Source organism: Sphaerodactylus townsendi, linkage group LG07, assembly GCF_021028975.2.
Source record: "Sphaerodactylus townsendi isolate TG3544 linkage group LG07, MPM_Stown_v2.3, whole genome shotgun sequence".
Classification (NCBI taxonomy): Eukaryota; Metazoa; Chordata; class Lepidosauria; order Squamata; family Sphaerodactylidae; genus Sphaerodactylus; species Sphaerodactylus townsendi.
This window is the reverse complement of record NC_059431.1, coordinates 103,145,327-103,163,925: the sequence shown is the minus strand read 5'-3', so window position 1 is coordinate 103,163,925 and position 18,599 is coordinate 103,145,327. Positions and strand designations below refer to the sequence as shown.

The 18,599-nt window shown below is 46.5% G+C and overlaps 3 protein-coding genes across 10 annotated transcripts in view; 2 read left to right on the top strand and 1 right to left on the bottom strand.

The window, feature by feature from the left end:
* Window positions 1-10,030, top strand: part of SLC26A1 (solute carrier family 26 member 1) — a 49,709-nt gene extending 39,679 nt beyond the window's left edge. For all 5 annotated transcript variants that reach the window (XM_048503851.1, XM_048503852.1, XM_048503849.1 and 2 more), the window contains 2 exons: window positions 4,527-5,156; window positions 7,877-10,030. In XM_048503851.1, the coding sequence (XP_048359808.1) occupies window positions 4,527-5,156; window positions 7,877-9,376 (2,130 nt within the window). In that variant the 3' untranslated portion in view covers window positions 9,377-10,030. The remainder of the gene's footprint in view (window positions 1-4,526; window positions 5,157-7,876) is intronic.
* IDUA (alpha-L-iduronidase) overlaps window positions 1-16,012 on the bottom strand; it is a 67,281-nt gene extending 51,269 nt beyond the window's left edge. For all 3 annotated transcript variants that reach the window (XM_048503854.1, XM_048503856.1, XM_048503855.1), the window contains exons 1-2: window positions 15,780-16,012; window positions 13,507-13,647 (exon numbers count right to left, since the gene is read on the bottom strand). In XM_048503854.1, the coding sequence (XP_048359811.1) occupies window positions 13,507-13,647; window positions 15,780-15,973 (335 nt within the window). In that variant the 5' untranslated portion in view covers window positions 15,974-16,012. The remainder of the gene's footprint in view (window positions 1-13,506; window positions 13,648-15,779) is intronic.
* A 1,300-nt stretch (window positions 16,013-17,312) lies between these two features.
* The window catches only part of LOC125437206 (protein regulator of cytokinesis 1-like), a 33,519-nt gene continuing 32,232 nt past the window's right edge, over window positions 17,313-18,599 (top strand). The window contains exon 1 of one of the 2 annotated variants that reach the window (XM_048504633.1): window positions 17,313-17,473. In XM_048504633.1, the coding sequence (XP_048360590.1) occupies window positions 17,451-17,473 (23 nt within the window). In that variant the 5' untranslated portion in view covers window positions 17,313-17,450. The remainder of the gene's footprint in view (window positions 17,474-18,599) is intronic. The other variant, XM_048504634.1, reaches the window with a different exon arrangement.

Here is an 18,599-nt window from a genome sequence, read left to right as displayed (position 1 = left end):
CCAACCATGATTAGCATCTGAGATCTGATGAGATCAGGCCAGCCTGGGCCATTCAGATTGGGGCTCTAATGCAAGCAGCAAAGTGATATTTTAAGAACACAATGGGACTTGATTCTGAGTAAACACAATGGGGTAGCAGGGCTAAAACCCTTAACGCATCTAACTGGAAGAAGTCCAAAAGGGCTGGGGATCCTTTCTCTACCTCTTTATCAGAAAAAACACAATAGGTCAGGAGTGGCCAACCTATGGCACTCCAGAAGTTTATGGACCACAATTCCCATCAGCCCCTGCCAGCATGGCCAATGGCTGATGGGAATTGTAGTCCATGAACATCTGGGGTGCCATAGGTTGGCCACCCCTGCAATAGGCCAAAACGTTTCCTTGGAAAGAATTCTTTTTGCAACTGGAAATCTTCTAATTACGTGTTACCAGATCATTGACATAATATGTAGAAATATTCACTCCCTTATCGTAAATACACATACAAGCGAATAAGTTAATCTGAGCTTCTGAGAAAAAATGTTTAAGATTGCACATGAAAAATGCTAGTGGACGAAAGGGCGAATTTCTTCCCTTTGCCTTTAAGGGGCATCTGGCATTTTAATTACCTTGTCCTTATTCTTTAACTATGTACTTTTGTACCCTAGCTGGAAAAACGTGATGTTCTGTTTCACAGAAAGTTATAAATATAATTCATGGCTAAAGAAAGCCACGCTTTGCGCAAGGAGAAAATTAGAAAAATGTGCTATAAAATCAGACTTCTGTAACTTTATACAATCATTATATTGCCTCATACCTGAATCTTTGCTTTAATAGGAACATTCTGTAAACCCGTCATGCCCCCTTATGAGGCCCTTATGAGGCCCTGCCAAGTTTGTCATCTCTGGCAGTGCCCACAAGGGTTCTTCTCTGGGCGCTGCCAGCCCCTCCCAGCCCTAAGACCGGCCTTAAGACCGGGTGCCACCAACATGGGTTAGACCAGTAGTTCTCAACCTTCCTAATGCCGCAACCTTCCTCATGTTGTGGTGACCCCCAACCCTAACATTTATCCATTTTACAGATGGAGAACACTGATGCAGAGAGTCTTAGGCGACACCTGTGAAAGGGTCGTTCGACCCCCAAAGGGGTCCTGATCCCCAGGTGGAGAACCACTGGGTTAGACTGTTATTATTGCATTTGATGCCGCACTCTGAAATTTAAATGTTTTTAGATGTTTTTTAAGTAATTTATTTGTTTTTATTGTATTGTAAACCGCCTAGAGCCCTTTGGGGATGAGGTGGTCTACAAAATCAGACAGGCAGGCAGGCAGGCAGGCAGGCAGGCAGGCAGGCAAAAACCCCTAAGCTGTCAAAATGGGAGTTATGGCAGTAGCTGATATTCCTGGATTATATTTACTGTAAAAAAGCAGTGCCTGTTACCCCTCTCTATGGATCTCAAATTTGGCCTATACATGTTGCCTCTGCATAACCTGCTATATAAGATATTATCAGCATTTATAGGTTGCACTTGAGTGTGATTGGTGATGGAGAAAAATGTCTCAGAAAGCAAAAAAAACCCAAATCTTACTTGGGAATAGGTGCATGCAGTAAGTACGGTAAGCACATTAGGACACTTATCTACAATACTGAAATGTATGTAAGTAATGCTGATTCAGAAAAAAAAACCCTAGCTAATTTATACATGAATTGTTTGTCTCATCTTATGATGCTTAGTGGGACCTCCCCCCTTCCCATTCTTTCCCATGATTCTTCCTTGACCCGCTTTGCTGTGATGTTTTGGGGAAGATCACAGTTATGCCAGGGTGGCACCCATGTGTATGGGGAAGCCCAAATCTTTCTGGTTCCACCCATAGCAGTGCCATTTTCCCTGATCTGATTTCCTGAGATGGCCATTTCCCCCCCCCCTCCCCACAAGTGACTTCTTTTTAAAAAAAATCAGCAGTTGACATATTGTTACAACCATCTGCCGATCAGTTTCTCTGAATTCCCAGCTTTCATTTTTTAAAAAATCTTTCTAGCCCTTCTCACTGTGGAAATGCACCTTTTCCTTTATCTCTCCACAACAAAAGGGGACAGGCAATTGTTTTCTGTTTTAAAATCAAAGTTGGGAATTCAGAGCCCCTGACAGATTGATATAATGATATAATTGCTCTTTTTGTTTCTTTTTAAGAAAGCCCTCAGGTAGCAGATGGTGAATAGCTATTTTGGGGGACTGGGGCAGGGAAAATGCAGAAAAATATGCCACTGGAAAGGTATCAGTAGCAGCAACAGGGGAACTATACAAGCTTGCCCGTGCAAAACATCCTAATTATCATGATCACAATAAGATTGTGTAAGGCAATAAGATTCTGTAAGATTGATAAAATTACACAAACATTCCCTGTATTCCTTGAAAGATGTCCCTTATTCCAAATGCCACAGAAGCTTACTTATGCATGTCCCTTAAGAAAGGATGTTTGTCTAGTTTAACTGTACACTGACAACCACACATTCACATACATATAGCAAGTAATTCTAATGAAAGGCAGATGTGCATACAGGCAACCCACATCCTGCTTGAACATCTACATTCAAGACCTGAGTTTCTATCCTCAGGTGCGTCAAAACGTGAGCTATGGTCCAGATCCCCCAGTAACAGAGCAAGATCAATATAAGAGCAGATTGACCTTTGGAAGTGTCCAAGCTATCGTCATTTCTGTACAGCAGACCAAACAAACTTGCCGTGTTCTCCTAATCCCATATTGGTGGCCCAAGTGATGAAGTAAGGTGAAACCTTGCTCCAGCTGAACGGTTTCTCTGGTCCATTATGCATGGAAAGCTTTCTGCGGCGCTCCCAGCTCCACAGGTCCCCTCACGTCTCCCTGTTTAAACACAAAGAGGAGCTATCGCACCAGCAGCCGCCTGCCCCCTACTTAAAAGGCGAACTATTGCCTTTTGAAGGTAATATCGATATTGCTTATATCAACGTATCAATATTATTGAGGTTGCCTTTGGTTGCTTTTGTGTTTTTAGGGAAAAGTCAACTGTGGGTTCCGGGGGTGGGGGGTGGGGGAGGGGGGGCAGAACAGTCTCCCTCCCCCATTCCTCTCAGGGATCCATGGCCAGCTTTTCCCTAAAAATGCAAGCCTCAATGATTTCAACATAAGCAATATCAACATTACCTGTGAACGGCTTTAAAAAGCAAAATGGGCAAACTTCATCTTGCCTTTTGACTGCAGCGGCCCAGAAGGAGGGCAACCCTGCAGCCAGAGGGAAACACTGTGGCTTCCCCGCTCTCACAAACTGCAGGGTGCCCAGGATCTCCGGCGATGCAACTCTGATGGCGTCCATACATGGATCTCTGCCCTGCAGGAACCATACGCTTGCTGCGGGGCAGAACACCCTGCAGGAACTATACGCTTGCTGCGGGGCAGAACACCAGTGTGTAATCAGCCTCTGTGCTTTCTCCTGGTTCCTGGTGCTCTGCTGCATCCTAGTGGTGGAAAGTGCTGTGAAGTCACAATAGACTTATGGCAACCTCATAATGTTTTCAAGGCTACAGATATTCAAGGAGCTTGCCTTGCCTGCCTCTAGACCAGTGGTTCTCAACCTTCCTAATGCCGTGACCCTTTAATACAGTTCCTCATGTTGTGGTGATCCCCAACCCTAACATTTATCCATTTTACCGATGGAGAACACGGATGCAGAGAGTCTTAGGCGACCCCTGTGAAAGGGTCATTCGACCCCCAAAGGGGTCCCAACCCCCAGGTTGAGAACCACTGCTCTAGGATAGCGACCCTAGACTTCTTGGTAGTCTCCCATCCAAATACTATCCAAGGCTGACCCTGCTTGGCTTATAAAACACATCAGGAAAATGGGTTAGATGGGGAAAGGTAAAGCAGCCCCTGATCTAGCCAACCTCATTCGAAAGGAAACCTGGCCAAAATAAGTGATTCTTGAAAGGCCAATAGCATTGCTGAAAGGCGTGTCATGATGTCAGTGTTAATAACTATGTGTGAAATACGGTCAAGTTGCAGCCAACTTAAGGCAAGAAACTAACAGAGGGGTTTGCTTCACACCACCTGGTTATTAGCCTGGACCAATAACAAGGCAGTGAGAAAATAAACCTACTGCTCCGAAGCTCATTTAACTGGACTCTAGTGCCCCCTGGTGAAACATTTTGAACTATAGCTATAGCTACAGGCTACATAGGCTGCTAAGTCCACGTGGTTTTTAAACACACCCATCATATAATGCACTGGTGTCAAACTTGCGCCCCTCCAGATGTTATGGACTACAGTTCCCATCATCCCCTGCCAGCATGATGCTGGCAGGGGATGATGGGACCTGCAGTTCATGGCATCTGGAGGGCTGCGAGTTTGACACCTATGAATATGTGTTTCTAGAGCCGAAGGATGAAGTTCCTATATGGCAGGAACCGTAGTCCAATTTCAAAGGAAACGTATGCTGACTGGCTATTGAGTTTGAGTGCAAAAACCATGAAAGAGGATAAAGCCAATTCAAACTGTAATTCTCTTTCTGTTGCAGGAACTGACCGAGATGAGTGAAAAAATGGAGAAGGGAACGGAAACCATCAGATTGGAGAATGGGTCTCCTTTCCAGTTTCTTATGGAAAGGAAGTCTCCTGTCCAGATTAGAAAAATGGACAAAATCAAAATCCAACTTAGAAAAAGCTGCACTTGCTCCATGAGGAAAATGAAGAAGACGGCCATGGACTTCTTCCCTGTGTTACGATGGCTCCCCAAATACAACTGCAAAGAATATATTTGGGGGGATGTTATGTCCGGGCTCGTCATTGGGATCATTTTGGTACCCCAAGCAATAGCCTACTCTCTGCTAGCAGGTCTAAAACCAATTTATAGCCTTTACACTTCCTTCTTCGCCAACATCATCTACTTCCTCATGGGCACCTCCCGACATGTCTCGGTGGGAATTTTCAGTTTATTAAGTTTGATGGTCGGACAGGTTGTGGACAGAGAATTGCTTTTGGCAGGTTTTGACCTCAATGACGACCCTCAGGAAACCGCGAATGTCAGAGGCCACTTGAATGTTACAGTTTATAACTTTACCCTTGGCTCTGGGAGCACTGAATGTGGGAAAGAATGCTATGCCATTGGAGTGGCTACAGCATTGACCTTCTTGGCTGGAGTTTATCAGGTAACGTTTCTTCTATGCTATATCAGGTAACCTTTCTTCTATGCTAGGAGCAGCAGTGGCGTAGGAGGTTAAGAGCTCGCGTATCTAATCTGGAGGAACCGGGTTTGATTCCCAGCTCTGCCGCCTGAGCTGTGGAGGCTTATCTGGGGAATTCAGATTAGCCTGTACACTCCCACACACGCCAGCTGGGTGACCTTGGGCTAGTCACAGCTTCTCAGAGCTCTCTCAGCCCCACCCACCTCACAGGGTGTTTGTTGTGAGGGGGGAAGGGCAAGGAGATTGTCAGCCCCTTTGAGTCTCCTACAGGAGAGAAAGGGGGGATATAAATCCAAACTCCTCCTCCTCCTCCTCCTCCTCCTCCTCCTCCTCTGAGAATACACATTTCCTGCAGGGAACTTGTTGCTTTAAGGTAGGCTGACCAGACATCCCGCTTTTGGCGGGACAGTCCCGCCTTGAAACAACTTGTCCCGCGGGTTTTTTCAAATGTTCCGGGTTTTGGAAGGCTGCCGCACTGCCCTCTGGGGCGCAAGGCAGTGCGGCAGCCTCCCGCGCGGCCACAGGAGTGCACGGCCTTCTGGGGCGCTACCCTTTCCCACCCTGTGACAGGGCGGGAAACAGGAGCGCCCCAGAAGGCAGTACGCTTCTGCAGCTGCGTGCACGGCCACCCGCCCGCCTGTCCCGGTTCGCGAAGGTGACCATCTGGTCACCTTACTTTAAGGGAAACTAAAGTAAGAAAGACTATGCTCATTTACTAAACAATACAGAAGAATAACGAGCAAAGGAGGAAAAAAAATGAATAGGAGATGCCAGAGACTGTCTTCCCAACCCCAGCCCTAAATGGCTACCAAACACCTGCATGCTCGATATCACATTATTAAAAGGGCTACACTTAGGGCCAAATTACATGAGTCAAGGACCAGAAATGTCCACTCTGGGTTCCAAAAGGAGTGAGTACTCTCTGAACCAAACACCGCCCAGCTCACTCAATAGACGTAAAAAATATTTTTCAGTTTATTCGAAGCAAAAATCAATAGCATCTTATATCTGCCATCAGAAAAGATACAGAATGATAAGTGAAACGCTGCTAAGGCCAGCAACAAAAAAAGACAGTCCCAGAATAGCCAAGCTGTTTTGTTCATAATTGCACATCCTTAGTTCCATAGGAGCAAGCAGAAACAAACAAATTCAGTCAGGAATGAAAGGCTAACTTCAGGAAAAAAAGGCATAAAATACACAGATAGCAATATTGGCTAGTAATCGCTGGTAGAAAGGAAGAAAGATGTCTCCCTTAGCATATTCTACCGCATTACAGGCCTAGCAACATATCAGGTGACATGCTACACCCGATAAAATCATTGCCTCTAATTAGCACAACTACTGGAATGTTATCTTCATCTAACACAGGTGCCTCCTGTTACAGACTAAGTTAGGAATGTGGTGCCAATTATCTCTTAGCCATTCGAGTGGCCATTAGGGAGTCTCAAAGCAGCTTACAAACTCCTTCCCTTCTTTTCCCCACAACAGGCACCTTGTGAAGTAGGTGGGGCTGCGAGAGTTCGGAGAGAACTGTGACTCAAGGTCACCCAGCATTCTTCATGGGTTGGAGGGGGGAAACAAACCTGGTTCACCAGATTAGAGTCTGCCACTCATGTGGAGGAGTGGTGAATCGAACTCAGCTCTCCAGATTAGAGTTAGGCTAAAAATGCCTGTCTCTCTGGAAAAGCTTTAGGTTCACAATTTGTGCCTCCAAGTAGGATGGCTTTTTACAACGTTCTGTACAAAAATAACATGCTATAGGGTTGCACATGCCTCCAGCATGACTCTGAAGGGGTGGCATAGAAATATTCTAAATACATAATTTCCACGTATTTATCCCACCTTTCCAGGTATGAGTTCAGGGTGGGGCAGGTTCTCCCTGCCTTCATGTTACCCCCTCTAGAACCCCATGAGGCAGATTAAGTTGAGACAAAGTGGACTAGCCTAAGATAACCCAGTTTGCTTCCCAACAGAATAAGGCTTTACACCCAGGTTCTCTCAATTATGGTCCATGACGCCAGAGGCATAGCTACAAGGGGGCCAGGGGGTGCACGTTGCACCAAGTTCCCGCCTGGGGGAGGGAAGCAAAAATTTCAGGTTTATTTTTTGTATTTTTAGTGTTTTTCAGTTTTTGGCCTGCAGGGGGTGCAGTTTTTAGACTAGCAGCATTAAAATTTCAGGGAGTTTTCGGGGGACTCTCCTGATGATACCATCCAAGTTATGTGAGGTTTGGTTCAGGGGGTCCAAAGTTATGGACTCCCAAAAGGGATGCCCCTATCCCCCATTGTTTCCAATGGGAGCTATAGGAGATGGGGGCTACACCTTTGAGAGTCCATAACTTTGGACCCCCTGAATCAAACTTCACCAAACCTGGCTGGTATCATCAGGATAGTCTCCTAAAGATATCCTGAAATTTTTATGCTGATAGCATAAAAACTGCACCCCTTGCAGGCCAAAAACTGAAAAGACACTAAAAAATACAAACAAACATGGGGGGGGGGGGCAGGAAAACTCAGATTTTGCACCAGGCTCCATTTTCCCTAGCTACGCCTCGGCATGACGCTAATCACTATTCTGTACTGGCTCTCATTAATCCTTTTTTTTTTAAAGAAACCCCCACAGAGGCAGCCTCCTGTTTGCTCTGCAAGACTTGTTCTGTTCTTACACTTGCTCTTTCCTTGCAGGTTCTAATGGGCCTCTTCCGCTTGGGCTTTGTGTCCATTTATCTTTCCGAGCCAGTCCTGGATGGGTTTGCCACAGGTGCGTCGTTGACCATTTTAACAGCTCAAGTGAAGTATCTCATCGGCATCAAGATCCCGCGGACCCAGGGGTACGGGGTCTCAGTAACCACCTGGGTTAATATTTTTCGCAACATTGCCCAGACTAACTTCTGTGATGTCATCACAAGTGCCATCTGCATCGCAGTGCTGGTCACCGCCAAGGAGCTAGGGGACAGGTACAAGCACCGGCTCAAGGTCCCGCTTCCTACCGAGCTGGTGGTGATTGTGGTGGCCACGCTGGCTTCCCATTATGGGCGACTCAATGAAGTCTACGGCTCCAGCGTGTCGGGCACCATTCCAACTGGGTTCATCCCTCCCCAGGTGCCCAGCTTCGGCCTCATGCGGAGAGTTGCCGTCGACGCGTTCCCTCTTGCCATCGTTGGCTTTGCGTTCACTGTGTCGCTCTCGGAGATGTTCGCCAAGAAGTACGCTTACACAGTCCGAGCCAATCAGGAAATGTTTGCCATTGGCTTCTGCAACATCATCCCAGCTTTCTTCCACTGCTTTGCCACTAGTGCAGCTCTGGCCAAGAGTCTGGTCAAATCGTCAACGGGATGCCAGACGCAGGCGTCCAGCGTCGTAAGCGCCGTGGTTGTGCTGCTGGTGCTGCTGTTCTTTGCCCCCCTTTTTTACAATTTGCAGAAGTGCGTCCTGGCATGCATTATTATCGTCAGCCTAAGAGGAGCCCTTCGGAAGCTGAAAGATGTCCCCCGGCGCTACCACCTAGACAAAATCGACGCTTTGGTGTGGTGCGTCACCATGTTTGCCTCTGCCCTCATTAGCACTGAAATGGGACTGCTGGTTGGGGCTGTTTTCTCAATGCTGTGCATTGTCGGCCGCACCCAGTATCCTCATGCTGCCTTACTGGGCCAAATTGGGAACACTGTCTTCTATGAAGACGACGAGGAATACAAAAACCTTCTGACTGTCCCAAAGGTCAAAATCTTCCGCTTTGAAGCACCGCTGTATTATGCAAACAAGGATTTTTTCCTGAAGTGCCTTCACAAAAGAACAGGCCTGGATCCAGCTGTGGAAATGGCCAAGAGGAAAAAGGCCAAGAGGAAAGGACAACGGAGTCTTGAGACGGAAACGGGACAGGCAGAGACGACTTCATGCCTGGTCCCTAAACACAGCGGCCTGCAGGCCATCATCATAGACTGTTCCGCCATTTCATTCGTGGACACAGCTGGAGTGAGCACGTTAAAAGACACACGCAAAGATCACTGGGAGCTCCAGATCGCTGTTCTCTTGGCTGGCTGCAACCGCAGTGTAATAGATTCTCTAGAAAGAGGAGGCTACTTGGGGAGCGCAAACAAAGACATGCATGAATTGTTGTTTTATAATATACACAGCGCCGTTCAGTTTGTAAGAGAGGAGATTTTAGCTGATGTCTCTGTTGTATAGTTTGGGGTCCATATTTGCTTCTCCCACAACTGGCACCTGGGAGAGCCTTCATTCATTGCAAACTGGTTAGAGGAGTGGTCAGCTTATCCAGATTTGGGAATCACCTTTAATCCTAACCAGCTCCTGGATCTCGCTTTCAAATTTTTATGGGCACACGGCTGAGCTAACACAGCACAACACTTTAGCCCCTAAATCGAGGACAAGTAAATTTTTACCTGTGCATTTATATGCAGTGTCATTGATCTCTTATTTTTTAAAAAATCAAAGGAAGTACATTATTTTTAATGGCGACTTGGCCCATTTTAATAGTATGATTGACTCCCCCGACCCCTTCCAGATTTCGGTCCAGCAAGATAAAAACGTAACATAAGATTTATAAGATTCACTTCCAGACCAGTTTATTGTTTAGTTCTGAGGGTCGACATTGCTGAAAAACCTTCCCCAAAGCATTAGGCAAGTACACAGGGATAGCTAAAAGATAGATGCTGGGAGAGGAAGTAGCAAATGGTGTTGCCAGGGCTTCATTTATGTCCTAACTCTCCTCAGGATTTATTTTCAGTTATAGGACATAGCACTAGAATACGTGAAATAATAATGAAGCAAAGTGTCTCTAAGCATATGCAAAATACCTTTCTTTCACTACTGCCAACTGCAACTCGCACATTTAGGAGTAAGGCCCTTTCCGCATGGGCCTTTTACAGCGCCCTAGGGACGGCAAAAACACCGTCCCTAGGGAGCTGTTTGCATGGGGCATGCTTAGCTGCATCGCAGAGCCGCGACCGCCTCGCTCCCCCAGCGGCGCCGAAGTCGCTTGTTTCCCACTGTTTTGAAACAGTGGCTTCCAGCTGCTGCTGCTTTAACGGGCAGCAGCTGGATGGCGCATCCTCTTTCTTCAACGCTTACCAGGTGTCCTCGGGTTTCCGAGCATGCGCCGCATTGCAGCCAGGGGACACTCTGCCTGCCGCCCCAAAATGCCTCTGTTAAGCTTCCGAGCTGTGCAGGGTAGGCGCGGTCCCCTGGCTCCAGCGACGCGGCGGAGGCCAGAGGACACGGTAAGGCGTTTGGGGGACGGCGCAGCCTGCGCCGTCTTTCCCACCGCAACTGGGACCGTCATGTATGCCGACCCAACCCCCAGCGTGGCCATGCGGAAGCGGACTTAGAGAAGGGTGACGTGGCACACCTTGATCCCCGTTTCCTGTTTTCATGGAAAAGAATCCCTAACTAGAAAAGGTTAACTGATAACTTCTGTGCCACAGACCACATCTCCTGTTGAGTCTGGATATTTTCCCATACACCCCACCCTTAGACCATGCTCTCCCATTCCTCGCCTCCCTTCTTTGACAGCTGTTATGCTTCTCAATTTCCCTCGAGCAGTTAGAGATCTACAATCTTGTTCTGTCCAATTTAGTCTTCAACTTCAGACTTGGTCTTTTTCCCTTCTCAGCTCTGCCTGCTTGAGTGAGAATGTGTTTTTTCAATGGGCAGGCACGTGAAACCTCCCTCTGATGAAGGAACTGTCAGACGGCACCTCATCCTCACTTCCATCCTGCCTCACCATCGTCCCCTCACAATCACGTTCTGAATACCTGCCCAAACACACATACACATGTCAAAGACCTGATCAGCCTTTGGGGTGGTAGCAATGCTGAGCCATGGGCTCTGAGCCAGAACTCCAAGACCAAAAAATATATACATATTTAATTTTTTATTAAAGAAAGGAAGTAAAACACACGTTCTGAAACATAACAGTGAGCACAAAATCAAGATGCAATACAGTTACACGATAAAACAACAACAGCCAAAGGCTACATACCAGAAAACAATTCTTGCAGGCAAAAGGCACTAGGTGTCTTTAGTACAGGTACAAAGTTCCAATAGCATTTTAGGCAGAATAAACAGCAAAGCGGAACAAAAAAAAAGGAAAAGTAACTGCTAACACTGATAGAACTAATTTATGGTTTAGGCTGGCCACATCAAGTGATAATTGATTCGTCAATCGAGGTCTACCTTGCTCAGAAAGTTCTAGATGAGCAGCGAACCTACCACTCCCTTCTAAAACAAAATTTTCCCAATTAGCTCCTCTAGCTGACCAGTTTCAACTGGCCAAAACTAATAAAGACGACTCATTCCTTCTAACAAACACTACGACCTTGAAGAGACACTCGCTCATTCCCAATTAGCAAACACCTGCTGTCTGAAACTACTGAGCTCACATGAGAAAGAGAAACCATTTTTTATTCGGCCTATCAGCAACAGCATTTATTCCCTCTAGACGAGACACGTGTCTGTGCTTAGTTCTTTTTCCTGTCACAGATGTGATCTGAATCGTGGTTGGGTGGCTTGGCCTCAAATGTCAATGGACACAGCCAACGGTGCTACTATGAGTAAGCAAAGCTGGCACCTTGGCTGAAATAGCTAGCACACTTATTGAAAAGAGTCCCTACTGAGGGGTGGCCGCCTGCTAACACCTTTCCCAGTGCTCATCAGGTGTTTTTTAGGAAGTGGGCAGGGCCGAATTTGGGGCTTTTGATTGGCCACTGGAGATTTGATTGGCTGTGCAGTTTTTGAAAAAACGTTGCTTGGCACTACAGCAAAAAGTTCTTTAATGTGGGACTGAAGGGTAAGATGCAGCAGCCATTTTATGATTGCGCCCACCACGCTGTGCCAGAATCCCCAAGGCGCCTGCAGGCTCAAAAAGGTTGGAGACCCCTGCCCTAAGATGGTCCAGCTCCATGCTTCTGTGGCCTGGTGAAGATGACAGAAATTGTAAAGAACAACAGTATGGCAGAGATAGCCCTGCTCCTCTGACTCAGCAGCTGAAAGCCTCTAGATTAGTGATTCCCGAAGTAGGGGCTGCCACTCCTGGAGGGGAGGGGGTAGAAGCAGTCGTAGGATTCAAATAATTTAACAACCGGTTCCGAAAGGACTCAGTGGTGGGATTACAACCATTCTCTGAACTAGACAAAAAGTTAGCTACCGGTTCTACCGATTAGGTGCGAATAGGCTGAATTCCACCATTGGGTAGAAGCATCCAGGGGGGCGGTGAGGGTTTTGGGGATGATAGGGGGGCGGCAGAGAATTTGGGGGCAGTATGAGGTGACACAGGGGTTCTTGGCCCATTGGTGGGTGAAAGATTCATGGAACAGAATACTAGCACTGCAGCCTAGACCTACATCCTGTTCAGGATAAAGATGACAGTTTCTTCCTGGAACAACTTCCTAGCTGAGTGCTCTGTTCTGGTCCTAGTGCCTATCTTTTTCAGTTTCCGCTGCCCCTTCCCCCACACCTTAGAGCTCTACAATGTAGTGCCCACCATTTTCTGTAAGCTTCAGGAGGTTTCATGCAGCTGCCACCGCCATTTTCCTTACATTTGCAGGAGTTTCCTCTTTTTTCAGGTCCCCCACTGGCCATTGTAATGTAAAAAATAGATGAATAAAGTTTGTTGTTCCTTGCAATCGCACACACCTGTCTCTCTGGGACAAAAGCTAACATTGCCATCCCACACAGAATTGAACCAGTCTAAGCTGGCTGAAATAAAGTAATGTTGCTTATTGCATGGGATTACCCTGCCAAGCATGCATGTGCCAGTAACCTCTTTTATTTTATCTTTGAGCTTCCATTCCTTCTGTTCTTCAAAAGAATTCACAGTATGGGTTATGGGCATTTCCCAAGAGGCTTCTTTCCCATCTGAACAGCTAACAAAATAAGTAGGATGTGGTAGGTTTTCCATGTTGCATGGCGGTGTTCCAGTAGTATTTTCTCCTGACGTTTTGCCTGTATCTGTGCCGCAGATGCAAGCGAAACATCAGGAGAAAATGCTACTGGAACACGGCCATAAACATCTGAAAACCCGCAACATCCTAGTGCAGTGGTGGCAAACCTTTGGCACTCCAGATGTTATGGACTACAATTCCCATCAGCCCTGCCAATTGGCCATGCTGGGAGGGGCTGATGGGAATTGTAGTCCATAACATCTGGAGTGCCAAAGGTTCGCCACCACGGTCCTAGTGATTCTGGCCATGAAAGCCTTCAACGATACATTTAACAAAAATAATACTCGCTTAGATTCATCCACACAGCCTGCGCCAGACGCTTTCAGACAAAATGACTGAATATAAACTTTGACTTACCCGACTCGAATAAGTTCCAGCAGCCAATGGATTCGCACTTGTTCAATGCCACTGTGAGGCACAGATGAAATGTAGGCCAGGTTAAGGATCTGGTCTTTACTCAGATCAAACAAATCGGCTCTATTGTGTGGCAGAGGAGGACTGGAAAATGAAGAAACAATGGTATTAGCTTTTAGAGTGATCCTAGTGACTTGGGAACCACCTGTGGTTCTTTGGCATGTCATTTGTGGATCTTCTGAGCATTGCTCTCACATATGGCACTCAGCTCGTAATATGGCACTCGCCCCTTTGCAGAGAAGTGGGCAAGGCCATTGTCTGGTAGGACAATGAAACAGCCACCATCAAGAATGACTGAAGACACAAGCTGTGTCCCTGAGGTCCAACCTGCATGCCAGGGATGGGAAGTGAACATCCTGTACTCCCCCAATACTTCTCTGCAGCCTCTGTGGAAAGACAGCAAGCTGGCTGCAAGGAAGGAAGACTAGAACCATCGCCATGGCAGCCACTCAGGAAAACAACAAAGCACACACAGCAAGGGTGGTGGCAGGTGGAAATTTAAACTCTTTCTTGAGCTTCCTTGTAAGTGTTGTTTCTTTTCTTCTTCTTTTTAACAAGAGTGGCACCTCTCAGCTGATACACAACTCTGGAGAACTTAAGCAGTCATGACTTCTCTTTCTCCATGGCCAGTTTGATCTCCTCTGGGCACCATGGTAGGCTCACTCTTTTAGTCTGAGCTCCTGTGCCTCATGGTGAAGAGAGTGGGGTGACCCACAGGGCAATTAACAACAAACAAAAAGCACCGCCAGTCCTACTGCTCAAGAACACAAATACACAAACTTTGATACTTACTACTAATTTACTAAGTGATCTTAGTAAATTTACTAAGCGATCTTAGGAAATTCCGATCTTCCCAATTCCCCTCCCCAACATTGTGGGATCTAGAGATACTTATAAAGACTGTTATAATGCTGTAAGGAAAACTGCCAATAAACAAAACAAAAAAACAACATTTGAAAATTCCAGGGGAGGGAATTGACTGGGGCATAGAAAATGGAAGGGAAAACACAACATGAAAGTCCCACTGCCACTGAACTGTATTCAGCAGTCACAGAAGCAATGGAGAAGCTACAGAAAACCAAGTGGAACTCACCTCAATGTGTGAACTTGTCAGTAAGTCTATATCACAAAAATGCCACAGATGCTCAATATTCTGTCCTTTAAAAAACCTGTTCTGACAGGAAAATGCCCTGTACTGAATCAGATCTTAAGTAAACGCTAGATTCAACAGTTCTCTGTGAGGAAAAGGGGTCTTGGTTCTGGTTGTGCCCGTGGTCTGGTGGATTTTGTTCGCCTGCATCTGTGGCTGGCACCCAAACAGTTAATGATTGGTTCCCCACCCTGGGACATGGACAATATACCACACTAAACTTTCCCTTCTCACTTAGACACAGTGAGAAACAGACTTTTCTTTGTGATCCATCTCTGAAGATGCCAGCCACAGATGCAGGCGAAACGTTAGGAACAAAATCCACCAGACCACGGCCACACAGCCCGGAAAACCCACCAGAACCAGTTGAATCCGGCCGTGAAAGCCTTCGACAATACAAAAAGGGGTCTTGTTTACCACAGAACAAAAATCAGCTGATCTTAACCAATGCAGCAACATAGTCTCTAAACTTCCCAGCATACTCTGTTTGGGATCCTACACAAACATATTAATATATTTTAATCTTTATTATATTTGTATCCCGCTCATCCCTGGCCACAGTCAGAAAGAAAAACTAGCAGATCCTGCTTAAAACGATTTTTTCCCCGGTCACTAACAACATGCTGTGTAGAAGTTAAATTGTGGGGAAAGGATCTGGGATACTCCGGATTCCCCAGATCCTCACTCTATTATGAAAACTGTCTGCGTGAGATGGGCCAGGCACATGCTCTCAGCCTAACCAACTCACAGGATTGTTGTGAGGCTAAAATGCAGGAGGGGAGAATGCTGTAACAGTTGTAACAGTGTTCTGGATTGCAGCGTAAAGGGGCTTAAACTGGGGTAAGTCTGTTATGGATTTCAGTGCAAAAGGAGCTTAGATCGGAATAACTCTGCTCTGGATTGCACTGCAAAGGGGCTTAGACTGGAGTACAATGAACAACTTCTGCTTTCCAGAAATGGCATGGCGGGAAACAACAGCTTGACGAAACGCTGTTCTGGATCTTGATCTCTGCATAATGAATCAGTTCTGATCAAGTCAACCCTATTAAAATCCCTGCTTTCTTACCAATATCCTGTGCTTTTCCAAAAGTGCTTCAGTTCCCTTTGGGGCTGTGAGAGGTCCACCTTTATCACGAAAGCCGCCAAGATCACTTCCGTTATTATGCCCAACAACAGCACTCCGCTCCATGCCAGATGCAACTGCCTAAACTTCAGACAAATAGCAAAAATACTCCAACCGGTCCCAGATGCTGCCGCCATCCCATCACGTGCTTCCAAAAACACCACTCTCGGGCACACTCCATGTTTCCAGCCAAGGGGTGTCAGATTCGTTGAGCACATGGCTGATCTGGATACGCAGTTTCCCCCTCGTTTTTGTTACATAAATTCTTCACTTCGGGGTGCCCTATACAGGCGCAGTGGAGCGTGGAGACGTAAAATCGAGCGACTTTGTCCCAAATCGGCCCCAAAGATAATTAATGCGCCCCTTTTCTGCACAGAACATGGTCGTTTCTTGCTTAGTTCCTGCTTTTCTTTCCTGCAGGTAGCAAATACAAGAAGGCGAGCACTCCCCGTGTGGAAAGTTTACAGTTGCACCTAGTATGCAATCTCAGGCGTGTTTATTGAGATGCAAATGCTATTGTTCTCCATGAGCTGTGTTTACTTGGAAGTCAGTCTGTTGGTATTTGCAAGTGTCTGTCATGATTCAGATATGAAGGGGTTAACTGTGTGCATGCTAATTAGCTACTGAGGTCAGAGTTCTATAGCCAGTCCATTGATATTAGGCTATTGCAGGAGAGTAAACCTCCCAGACTAGCCTGAGAAGCACAGAAACGTGTTGCATTTTGACTGTTGTAAGGGGTGACGTTTGAGTAAACGTGTAGTGTAGGCTTGCGGTGTCATTCTATAGACAGGTCTGAAGGAAATGGTGGCTTTTATAAATTAATTATAAACCATCCTACAAATACCTATTAGGAGAAGAGAGCCCCGTTCAACTTCTCACCCAACAAGAAAGTTCCTGTTTTGCGCCCTCCCCATCAGGGAAGCCAAAGGCTTTGCACATCCAGAACAGGAGGAGTCCCATGGGTCACCAAACTCCAGGTATATATATATTCCACTTGCTTTCCTACAATTAGATCTTCTGAAGATGCCAGCCACAGATGCAGGCAAAACGTCAGGAGAGAATGCTGTTAGAACAGGGCCATACAGCCCGGAAACCACACAGCATCCCACTAAACTTTCACGTTTGGATTGACTGATCGCACCACAAAACAAACGTCCAGACGCACTTTAGGGATTAACCCCGTTCATTCCAGCACGCGCCTCAATGACACAGATCCAGCCTTTACAGTACAGCTCTATCATCTGCTCTCAAAACCAGTTTGTTTTTTGGGGGCAGAAATGGGCTTCAGCTGTTCGAGGACTAACCAATCACCTCCCGCTTCTTCCCCCCGCCCACCGGCTCTCATCCAATAGGGGCTTTTTTTAGTCAGGGCAGAAGCGCTTTTCAAGGCTTTTTTGGGGGGGGCTCAGTTCGTTGGTTGACATTTAAGGGGGCGGGCGATTCATGCCTTCTTAGGGGCTCAATTGGCTGGTTGATTAATCAGTCAGCATTGTGACGGTATAGGCGTGCGTTGTTTTGGTTTCCGTTAGAGGTTTGAATTTCAGGCGGCGACGGTTTGGTTTTGGTGTCTTTGGAGACGGCGGCGATCAACCTTACTCCCTTTCGCTTTGTACGATGCCGAAGCCGCCCAGACAAAGGTAAGGAGAGAAACCTCTCAGGCCACAGTGGTGAGGTTAGCTACTACTCCGGTCCTGCTTGGGGTTCCTCGGAGGTCAGCCCCCTGAATTCGATGGGTCTTACTCTGAGGTTTAAACTAAGGCAGAGGGTTCATGCCTGAAAAAGTTATGAGTTGGAGGATGCGAAGGTCTCTCAATGAGTGGGAATCAAGAGGTTGATCCGGGGAAAGGAAAAGGAGGTTCTCTGTAAGTTAAAAAGTGCTTGTGTGTTCCTGCAAGAGAGAGAGACACACACATATATACACATACATACATACATACATAGAAGAAGAAGAGATTGGATTTATATCCCCCCTTTCTCTCCTGTAAAGAGACTCAAAGGGTCTCCTTTCCCCACAACAAACACCCTGTGAGGTGGGTGGGGCTGAGAGAGCTCCGAAGAACTGTGACTAGCCCAAGGTCACCCAGCTGGCGGGTGTTGGAGTGCACAGGCTAATATAGTTCCCCAGGTAAACCTCCACAGCTCAAGTGGCAGAGCTGGGAATCAAACCCGGCTCTCCAGATTAGAATGCACCTGCTCTTAACCACTATGCCACACTGCACTTGCTCTTAGCCACTACACGTGCACATATCTTTATCCCACCCTATACCCAAAGACTCAGGGTAGCTTACAATGTAAGACTTGTAAAAGTTATACAATTCAATACAATCTAAAACAGTGGTTCTCAACCTTCCTAATGTTGCGACCCTTTAATACAGTTTCTCATGTTGTGGTGACCCCTCAACCCTAACATTTATCCATTTTAGAGATGGAGAACACTGATGTAGAGAGTCTTAGGCGACCCCTGGGAAAGGGTTGTTTGCGACCCACAGGTTTGGGAACCACTGATCTAAAACCATCAATTAAAACTGCTTAAAGCCTTTTAAAAAGTCATAGACTCATTCAAAAATTCACTTTATTACCAAAAAGAGGAAAGCGTCTCTTCAGGCAAAGGCCAGGGAAAATAGGTGCATCTTTACCAATTTTGTCTAATGCATATAAAGATGATGTTTGATGCTCCACAGGGAGGAAATTGTTCCGTAGTCTCGGGGACACCACTGAGAAAGCCCCATCTTACATCTTCACCTTTTTTTAAATCTCTGAAGA